Genomic DNA, 10,782 nt, shown 5'->3' on the forward strand with positions numbered 1-10,782 from the left:
AATCAAATAGTAAATATTATATTTATTAATTTAAAAAAATAAATATTGTATAACGAATAAAATCAGGAGAGTTAAAGTGTATTTTACTCTAAAACTAAGAATATTAAAAAAATAAAGTATATTACGAAAATACGAAATTTTGTAGACAAATGAAGCTCGAAAAGAAATTTATATACAGGTCTAGAAGCTTTAATAATATTTAAAATTGTTTTTAAAATGATTTTGAGAACTTGTCACAATAATTAACCTTCACCCTCCATTTCAAAGCCAACATATAATATTGGGATAAAATTTATTTTTAATAATTAAGAATCGTTATCAATATTTTCATCAAATTCTTTTTCATTAAAACCTTTACTTATTTAACACTTATAGAAAATAAATCGATATTAAAAATAAAAAAATAAAAACTATGCACCAAAACATACCTTTTACCAGTCTATATCCAAAATTATCAAGGAGGAGGAATTCAATACCAAGTAAAGCTGGCTGGGGGAAGCACATGTTTCTACTTATATATGACTTTTAAATGCAAACAAGTTGCATACTTCTATATCTACACATTACCAACATTTCTAGGCACTGTAGCCTCTATTCAAAGGACTCCACCCAGCAAAGTCATGCCCACGGCAGGCCGCCATACACGCATCCTCCATATCGGCCGATGAGACGCGGCTGTTGCATATATTTGCGAATGCCCTCGTGTGTTTCATGCCATATTGAGTCAATGAACCACAATGTGCCTCAAATAACCGAACCTGAGGATTTTTACCCCGAATTAGAGATACTAGTGAAAATTTGCAAGAACAAATTCAATAAGCGAATTCTTATATCGACGGGAGCTTACCATAGATTTCAAGCAATCCCAGTCGTCGGCCAAGGGCAAGCCCCTGTCTCTAACAGATTTGAGTATAGAAGGACCATTTTCAGGGCCGAATAAGAATGCACCGATAATGTCTATGCTATCATCCATATGTTTTCTATGCAGCATCGTATCAGTTATCAGCTTGAAGAGTTCTGATTTCTTTTTTGCCCCACCATCCAGTCTCTTGTACTAGAACATGGAATCAAACAATCAAACGATGAAAGTTTAGAACAAGGATTCAAACAATCAAATGAAGTTAGTTTACACGTAACTGGAAACACGGTCTATGTGACCAACTCAAAATGATGTTTTATGTACGGTAATAGAAAAATGTAAAGAGATTAACTAACCCTTTCCCATAGGAAGAGAAGATCTGCATCCCTCTGGTTGACTACATCCATGTGAGGTTTCAAGTGGTTCTCGCTCGGAGGCATGTTTTCAGTTGCCGGGTCGAAACCTTGGTACAAATAGAGCTTTTCAGATTTGATGCTCTTGTTCCCATATTCCATTACATGAGATCCTGCATTGTAAGTATTGAAGTTGGAAGTACGTTCCTTGACCTGCGTAAAGATACCATTCACCACAAATTTACTAAGAGCTAGCTTCATTCATCATGTGCGTTTTTCATACGAGCATTTGCTTAGGATTAGCACCTGTTGATATTGTTGCTCTACAGTTTCTCTTTTGAGGTTGTGAGACTCGCTGCAGACAAATATAATAGATCGTCGATAAGCCTAAGATGATTGCTGCCGAATACAGAAAAAGGGGCTTGCAAACAATATGCCCAATTGATCAAAATATAGGGAACTAACACTGAAAACTTCCATATGATATCATAAGATGATACCCTAAATATAATGGGAATTAAGGGACAAACAACATTCTATAAAAAATATTCATGACGACCTCGATGACTTGTTGAAAGATACCCACCAAATATAATATTGCTAGCTTTACAGTGAGAAAATTGTTTGTGTCATGTCCAAGATTATAATGAATTTGTAAGATAATCATACTTAGATGAAATTCAATAGATTTATCGCACGGTAGAACAAGCGTACCTGTCTTCCATCCAAGCTACGCTATACAAATCTCCAAGACATGTTATGTACTCTGGCGGTGGTGGAGGGTCCATCCCCGGGCAGTACGTTCCCCAGCTACTCTCTTCTGCATTTGATGCCGTCGTCACATAAATGTCTAGATCATCAGGCATCAAACCCTCGAATACACTTCCGCTTTCACAGGCTTCAACGTATATGACCTACAAATACAACACCGGAACAACAAATTGAGAACTCCATCCTAAAAGCACTCAAAAGAAAAGTAACTAATTACCATCTCTTTGTAGGTGCCAGATGCATGCTTCTTTTTCAGAACTTCAATAAAGTCGTTCGCATAAAGGTAAGGCATGTTTGGCATCCCTGAAAGAAAATGAATCCTTGATGACCTCATTCATTGAATCTCAGATGTCCTTTTTCCAGGGAAGAGGTTAAAAGGACATATGAAAAAGAATGCTAGATTAGTCTTCTCTTAAATAGAAAAAGAGTGCAGATGTTGTTCAAGTGGCTCACCGAGCACTCCCGGTCCACCGTGATCGGAATAGTATATGAAAATCCTGTCATTGGGCTTACTGTCAACAACTTTTCCACTTCCACCTTTGATGGCACTTTTGTCACCTAGGATTACAGCATAAAGGTTCTCGGCCGTCACTTGCTCACCAGTGTAGTCCTATAACGAACAACCAAAATGAAATTTTCAACGTAGATCAAGAACAAGTAATATTAACTTAATCATAACATAAAAGAAAAACTATCTGCCGATATTTGCATTCGTGGAAAGAATTGTAACTCAAGAGCACGCCACGAACCTCTTCTCCTCTGTAGAACACATTCTACCAAGTTGGCTATGTACTACAATTACCTACAAATTTCATACCACCGTTCGAAATTGTATAATAGAGTAGTTTAACTACTGATCGCACTTTGGTGTGGTATCCTGATTCCATGTGGCGCTCATTCAAAATCCAGAAAATAAGAAGCATCAAATTTAATTACAATCCCTAACGTTATTGACTCATCTCAGAACCCCCACTTCCACCACAGGATATTGTATACAACTAAAATTAGCACAAATTTCTTTAGAACAAGAAGCTGAACATTCATATTTCTTGGACTGAATCGCCCTAGAAACGAGTTTGTACCCCAACTAAATGTTTCATAGTTTAAATACTCGTTTTTACACTTTTTACAACGAATCAATCTTTGCCATCAGATGTAAAGACTGACCATACCAGTCTACATTTGCAAAGAATCCCATGAATCATAGGCAACCAGTAAGTAGAATGCAGCAGTAATTTTAGTGCATCAAAATGCAGAATACGAGATGTTACCTTCGGAACACCAGCATAGACATCCCCACCTGTCGGATGGTTGATTATAACTCCTTTTCTTGGATTTAGCTCATTCATCGCAATGTCATCGTACATGAAAACTATAATGTTCTCATCTCTCAGCCCTCCCTTTTTAAGTATTTGGTATGCATGGCAAACATCAGCCTACGTAATCCACGGTACCGAGTTAAATCACAGTATCACAATGGGAGGTGAAGAAATTACAACTAGAACCGAAAAACTGTAAGACTGAATTTTCTATTCCATATACTGTGGTATGTTCTACTCCATTTGGTAAATATTCTAATCCATTTGATATGTATACAACCGGAACTGAAAATCAGAAAAACTACATTTTCTATTCCATATGATCATGTTGGATCTTCCACTACAAGAGAATGCCTCAGTAGCTACAAAAATATTTTATGCTAAAATCAACATCGAGATAATTACTAAGTAAAACTTTCGACGTTAATCTACATTATTTAATACACTAAAACCATTAGTAAGTAAACCCATTAGCAAGTAAATTTTTTATATTGAACAAGATAGATTAGAAACAAAAATTTAATTTGATAATTAGCTCGATGTTAAATTTTTTTCGTTGCTATTGAGTCGTTTCCTTGTGGTGTTCTACTCCATTAACTATATACAAGGAGTTGAGCTTGCTCAGTTCTGATTCTTTTTAAAATTAAAATCTAAGATTTGAAACTACAATACTCTAATCTAGGAAAGGAATTGTTTGATTAGACTGAGTAAGTAATCTCTTATGTTTCCAAGATGATAACAATGTCCAAGAACCTGTTTTCTACGGTGAACCCATACTATGTCCTCTACAGTTTCATTGACCTTAAATTGATGATTTCAAAAGGTGCTACCAGCCAACCAAGAACCTATTTCTAATGTGAAAATCAAGTAAATAACCATTTATAGAATTTGATAGAACACAAATTCATCTCAAAGAAGACTGCCCAAATTGATTGACAAAAAACAAACACCAAAACGCGCTTTCACATGCAAGAATCAGCAACTGATCAGTCTGATTTCACTTCACAACTCTCACCTGATGCCGATAATTCCCAAACCCATTTGAGCCCGCCACCAGCACCGCCCATCTGGTGGCGTTATCCTCCGTTTCACGGCGGTCCAGCGGCCACCGGATTATCGGATCCCAAGGGCCGCTCCGCCTTCCTCCTCCGGCGGCCGCAAAAGGCAGCGCCACAACTACACAGAGAACCAAGATCATCAGCCGGCCCGCGAAACAAGAAAAGGCCATTCTGGAATACACACAATGCAGCGTGTCAGTGCGAGTATTTCTCACTTGTATACAAACATATAAAGCAGGCGGTATGCAGCCATGCAAAACAGGAGAGCGACACCTATGAGAGCAGAATAGCAGCGGTGGGGCCATAGCTGGAGAATGATTAACAGCTGGAAATCAAATGTATTAAATACTCCTTTGCCGATCGTCACAGCATCCTTGCAGTGAATTTCTCTTTTAACTCGGGTTTTCGGCGAATTTTACGGTGAAAAAAAGCTGAGAAAATCTGAACATGAAGGTTGAAAAAAGGTCTCCGGGTCGAACTGTTTTCATTCATGATTACTTGCATCATTAAACCATGTAATCTGTTGACTTGCTTTTTAAATAAAATTAATTTAGTGAAAAGATCGCTTATCAAGATGCGGAGCGCCCAGTCCGACCCACGACCAAATTAGTAAAAAAAAAAAAAAAAAGCGGCTGATCCGATCAAGGCTTGTTCGGGAATGGATCCTTCTTGCCCCGTATTGATATTTGGGATCGACCCAATCTGATGATTCAGAATCATTTGGTCCCGAATCAGGCTTGCTGAATCAAATTTTTTTTTATTAGAAAAAAAAAATAACTCCTGCAATTTTAATAACTATACGCTAAATAAAATCGATACAAAATCATAAATTTTCCAACAAGAAAAATTTATTTGCCATAGCTAAGAATCATGGTAAAAATATTTGTCATGACTTTTAGCTATGGCAAATGTTTTAGCTACTCTCACAGATACTACGGCCCACGACTGTTGTATGGCTGTAGTCAATGACTATTTGCTACTGTTATTTTGTTTCTATTATAGTAATTAGTCATGGTTAAAAATATTACTTTCTTTTTTACTGTTTTAATAATAGGGAAAAATTCAATTTACCATATTGTGATATGATAAATGAGGAAAAAAAACTGTAAAAAATAAAATAGCAAATTACCCCATATGTTTTAAAAAATAAAATAAATTACCCATCTATCTAAACCTTTAATAGGAGGGTAATTTGTTTCATTTTTTAAAATACGCGAGTAATTTGCCAATTTTTTTCTTCAAAGAATGATATTTGCTCATTTCACATATTATAGGGATGAATTGCATTTAATTCTTTAATAATATATGGATACAATTTTTATTCTATTATTTTAAATTGACTATTTCAATAATTTTTATATTTTAATTGTTTCTAAGTTGAAATCAAATACCAAATAGCGTTACATTTCAAAACCAATTACACAAGACGAAAAAGCATCTTATTTTGTTTCTTCATCGTAGTGAAGATGTACCTCTTCACATGTATATTAACGTGTAAGAACGTCTAAAGATAGTTTGGTCATGAAAAGATCTTTTTGTCTTTCGATAAGTCAGTAATAAATTAATCGTGGGCAAATATGAGTTTTTATTTAATTTTTTGGTTAATATCAGTAATTTCGATAAATTTTGCTTAATAAGGAATATATTTACTAGAAAACAAAAATGAACAGTATTAAATATTATTTCTCAAATTATAAAAAATTTACGTACAATTACCCCAAATTTGAATATAATTATTCCGTTTTTAAGGAAAAGGTACCACTATGGAAGGAAGGGGGTAGGTAAACCCAAAATTTGGGGAAAAAGGCAGAATGCCCCCTTTATTTAACTTCAGTTGATCAAAGCATACCCTATTGCAAATTTCAGTCCAATAGTTAGGTCTTTTTTAAAAATACAGTATCCAAATTTTGTTGTTGGTTTATCGAATCATATAAAATATTATTTTATTTTAATTATTTTTATATTTAACTCAAATATATCTTATATGTTAATTATTTTAATACTATTTTTATCACTTTATTTGTTAAAAGTTTAAAAAACTAAATAAAAATATATAATTATTATTTTCACAATTTAACTTTTAACTATTTCAAATTTATATTTAAAAAAATTCAATTTACTAAATATGCCTATGTCGAAGTGCCAAAAAAATTAGATAATTATCAAAATCAAATCGATTGGTATTCTCTAAATTATTTTGGCATAGTAAAATTTTGAGGTAAAATTAAAAAAAAAAAAAACCTTTATTTTTGCGAAATAGCAAAAAAAGCGTTATAATAAGGAAGAGGCTGAGCAGTTGGGATTTTGTGGCATTGTTATGGGACCAAATCTCGAGTTTATCAAGTGAGTTTTAGTACAAAAATAGAGAGAAAAGTTGAGTTGGATCAAAGGCAGGCATCTCTCGTCCTTTAACTTTATCTATTTTTTGTTTTAGTCCATTAACTTTTTAGGATTTTAAAGTGATCTTTTAATTTGCTTCATTTTAAGACATTAATCGCGGGATTTTCTCCAAAGTGGCAGAAAAATAGCATGTGTAATTATTGAGTTTGGGGGAATTGATTTAATTAGCGGATTTTTTTACATGACTTGGAAATTACAATAATTTTTTTTTAAAACAAGAAAAAAGGAAAAACAATGTGGCATGAGTTGCCACATCTACTTGTTGATAGGGGTGGACATCGGGTCGGGTTTTTCGAGTTCGGGTAATTTGGGGTCGGATACCCGACATGTCGGGTTGGAAAAAAATGAACCCAAACCCGACGGAGTCGGATACCCGACTAATCGCGTACCCGACAGTCGGGTTCGGGTTTTGTCAGCTTCAAAAAAATAAATTTTTCAAAATAAACGTAATTCACTAAAGTAAGCCCATGTAAGTCTAAAATGTAATTTACTTGCTTGCCGACAATTTGATCTGCTTAATTACATCAAGCCTCCTGCTTGCCAAAAAGCTATAGTCAACTGAACTTTCACTTGCCTGACTTCTTTCGCTTCCCTCAAGGCTAGGAGAGGGGGCTAACCTTCAAGTAGAGGCCAGGAGCACCTATATATAAGAATAAGATAATTGGCTAGATTATCCGGTAAAAAGGCATTCTTCTTTACTCTCAACAGCTTCTCAAAGAGCTTATGAGACTAGTGAAAGAATTTCATTGCCTTACTTTATCCAGCACACAAATACTTAAATTTTACATAAATACCTAAAAAAAAGAGTTCAATCAGTTAAGGCCTCCTAAATCATAATGCCTACAGACTGAAAAAGCAATCAGCTAATCATATCACATTTTCATCCTCGAGTTCTCGACCTGTCAAGCATTAAATATACAAAGTGCAAAAACTATTAGAGAAAGTCAAACAAATTAAAAATGTAACATTACACAATGAGGTTCTACCGTTCTATTACCTTGTCAAAAATTTACAAGTAGCAGTTAGCACCATTAAATCTCAATAATTATTGAATCAACCCCCAACTTAATCAACTCTACAATAAAATAGAAAATAGTTAGACAAGTAAAATATATAAGTAGAATACATAGAATTGAACAATAATCAAAATACAAGAAAAATATATAACTAAGTACATTTCTCAACTACTTCAAGTTCACTTAAATCCTCCTATAATTGGTTTGGAGCCTTTTCGTATCCAATATTGAGTACAAATAAGTGCTTGCACTATTTTAGGAGACAAAGAGCTCCTAAAAGTGTCAAGAACACGACCACCGGTACTAAATACGGATTCTGAGGCAACAGTTGAGACTGGAACTGCTAATATATCCCGAGCTATTTTAGAAAAAATTGGAAACGTTTGGGTGTTTACTCTCCACCAATTCAGTATGTCAAATTTGTCTCTATGCATTTCAACATCCTCATTAGATATTTCTCTAATTTTAATTTCACGCGATCCCCTTTTCCACTTGATTTGTACATACTGAACTCTTGTTCTATGGTGAATGTACGAGTCGCCTCATAATCAGTATATTGCATAGATGTCCCTACTGAAGAGAAAGATGATGAAGAAACACAACTAAATGATGATCCGTGGCTTCCTGGCGTTCCTCAAAGAGTATATGACCGTATCTCAACTTATAATCATTAAACAACTCATAAAGCCCATCTTTCACTTGTTCTTTCATCAAATTGCTTTTTTCGGTACCACCATACAATTTATCAAAACTAAATTCAATGAACTCCAACTTATGACGGGGATCAAGGATCACGGCATAATATAAAATCATATTCATCTTTTCAATTGATCCCCAATATTTGTCATACTTTTCTTTTATCTTTCTTGCCATTTCATTTAATTCAACGTTATTACTACTTAACCAATGTCTGGGAAGCAAGTCAACTTCACATATTTCACGAAAAACCAGATTAGATGTGACATACAAGGCACCAGAAACGCGCAACGTAAGATTATAAAAATGCCTTAAAAATTTCACCAATACCTTTGCTTTCTCCCAATCATAATGAGTCGGTATCCCATCAAATGGTTGCCTCGAAAGATCAGTCTTATAGGCAAGATCTATATCTTCATAAGCATCGAATGTGATCTTAAGGCTTATAACCGTCTCCAACATCAAGTAGGTGGAGTTCCATCTAGTGGGTACATCAAGAGATAACAATTTTTTTCGTTTCCAATTTTTCAAATTCAACACACTCTTGAAATTTCTTGTACCTAGCTGGAGAATTCCTAATATACCTGATGGCCCCTCTAATATGAGAGATAGTCTCATGCTCACCCTTTAAACCATCCTGCACAACAAGATTAACTATATGTGCCATGCACCTCATGTGCACATATCTCCCACCTAAGATGTTTTGCCCCCAATTTTCAAAATTCTTTTTCAAGTAAACTATAGCCCCATCATATAAGACGCATTATCAACAGTGATAGAGAAAACCCTATCAACACCCCAATCAAGCAAGCATTTTTCTACACCTTTACCTATTTCTTCACTTTTATGCCCGATAATTGGACAAAAATTCAAAATTCTTTTGTGCAAGTTCCAATCATCATCGATAAAATGAGTGGTGAGACACATATAATTGACTTTTTGAATAGATGTCCAAGTGTCTGTAGTGATGCAAACCCGTTGAGCATGATCTTTAATAAACGACTTCAATCTTGCTCTTTCATGCACATATATATTGAAAATGTCTTTCGTTATTGTTCTTCTTGATAGAATAGCAAACATCGAGCATGCAACAGACAAGAAATACCTAAATCCAGGATGTTCGACTAACTTAAATGAAAGTTCATCCACAACCAGCATGTGACACAAAGCTTCTCTAATTTTGTCTTGCTCAGATCTCCAATTAACAAGATGGGCGTCTCTATCACCCATGCGAGTTGGTTGGAAAGACAATCTATTCTGATTTCTGGTGATTTCTTGGAATTTTTTTCTTGTAAGATTCATAATGATTCTTCAAAGGTCTAGTTCCATGTGCTTTTGGATCGGCTTTGATCTCTCTACTACAATATTTGCATCTAGCCTTTTGAACATTATTCTTTTCACAATGAAATTTCATGAAATGCTCCCGCCACGGTGATCTAGAAGTCACTACCCTCTTTTTTCTTTTTTTTAGAATTACCTAAAAGATCTTCCTCCTCGTCCTCTCCATCCAACTCCTTATCAATATTATCAGCAATATAATGCTCAACATTCTCAAGACGATCACCACTAACCTGATTTTTCAATCCATCCATATTTATAGTTTGGGCATTCGGTGATGAGTTAGACTGAGACTGAGAGTGACTTCTAATTCCATCATAAATTGACATTTGAAACTGAAATAAAAGATATATTCTAATTAGAGAACAAAAAAAAACCCACAATATTAAAGCATAATTAAATGAATGTAGTTAAGTGACAAAATAATAAGAAATTTAAAATAAACACTTTGTTTTGAGACTTCTAAGTTTCACCAAATTGATGGGATATTGGGGAACAATACTTTGTCTAATTTTAAAATTTATTCTAAATCTATTTCCTGAAGAGGATATGGATTGCTAATAATTTGTTACTTGATAACTTGCAATATACAATTGTTTTATTCAATGCAGGCGGTCAAGTTGGTGGCAACTGGAACATCAATGAAGAGAAAAGCAATATATTCTCTTGCACTGGAGAAATTCGGGAAACATGCTTCAGATGATAAACATTGATCCAATTTCTACAAGCACCGTGAGTTTCTGGACAAGTAAAAAAACTTAGTTCTATAACTTCTAAAACATTCTTACCGTGTTTGCCACAATTATCTAACTCTTCACATATTTTTTTAAACTCCAAATTCTCCTAATGCTAAAGTTTCCAAAATGTGTACTTAGAGGTAGATGGCCCGTTTTGATTGTGGAGGACACTATTTTAGAATTTGTATTTCATCAAAGTAACTAATCCACAATTTTAACCAAATTATCCTAACTT

At 34.5% G+C, this 10,782-nt stretch overlaps 1 protein-coding gene and 1 pseudogene across 1 annotated transcript; both read right to left on the bottom strand.

Annotated features, from left to right (window-relative positions):
* Positions 1-425: 425 nt before the first annotated feature.
* On the bottom strand, positions 426-4,536 carry BETA-VPE (beta vacuolar processing enzyme). Its single transcript, NM_001304404.1, is given in 9 exon segments — positions 426-758; positions 848-1,054; positions 1,216-1,425; positions 1,519-1,567; positions 1,927-2,126; positions 2,201-2,286; positions 2,437-2,593; positions 3,255-3,419; positions 4,318-4,536. Coding segments are annotated over 9 exon segments (1,470 nt in total). The 5' UTR covers positions 4,531-4,536; the 3' UTR covers positions 426-575.
* Positions 4,537-8,026: 3,490 nt separating this feature from the next.
* On the bottom strand, positions 8,027-9,148 carry LOC148789314 (zinc finger BED domain-containing protein RICESLEEPER 2-like; annotated as a pseudogene).
* Between the last annotated feature and the right edge of the window lie 1,634 nt (positions 9,149-10,782).

This window comes from Sesamum indicum, linkage group LG1 (assembly GCF_026168435.1).
Source record: "Sesamum indicum cultivar Baizhima isolate 11 linkage group LG1, ASM2616843v1, whole genome shotgun sequence".
In the NCBI taxonomy this organism is placed as follows: Eukaryota; Viridiplantae; Streptophyta; class Magnoliopsida; order Lamiales; family Pedaliaceae; genus Sesamum; species Sesamum indicum.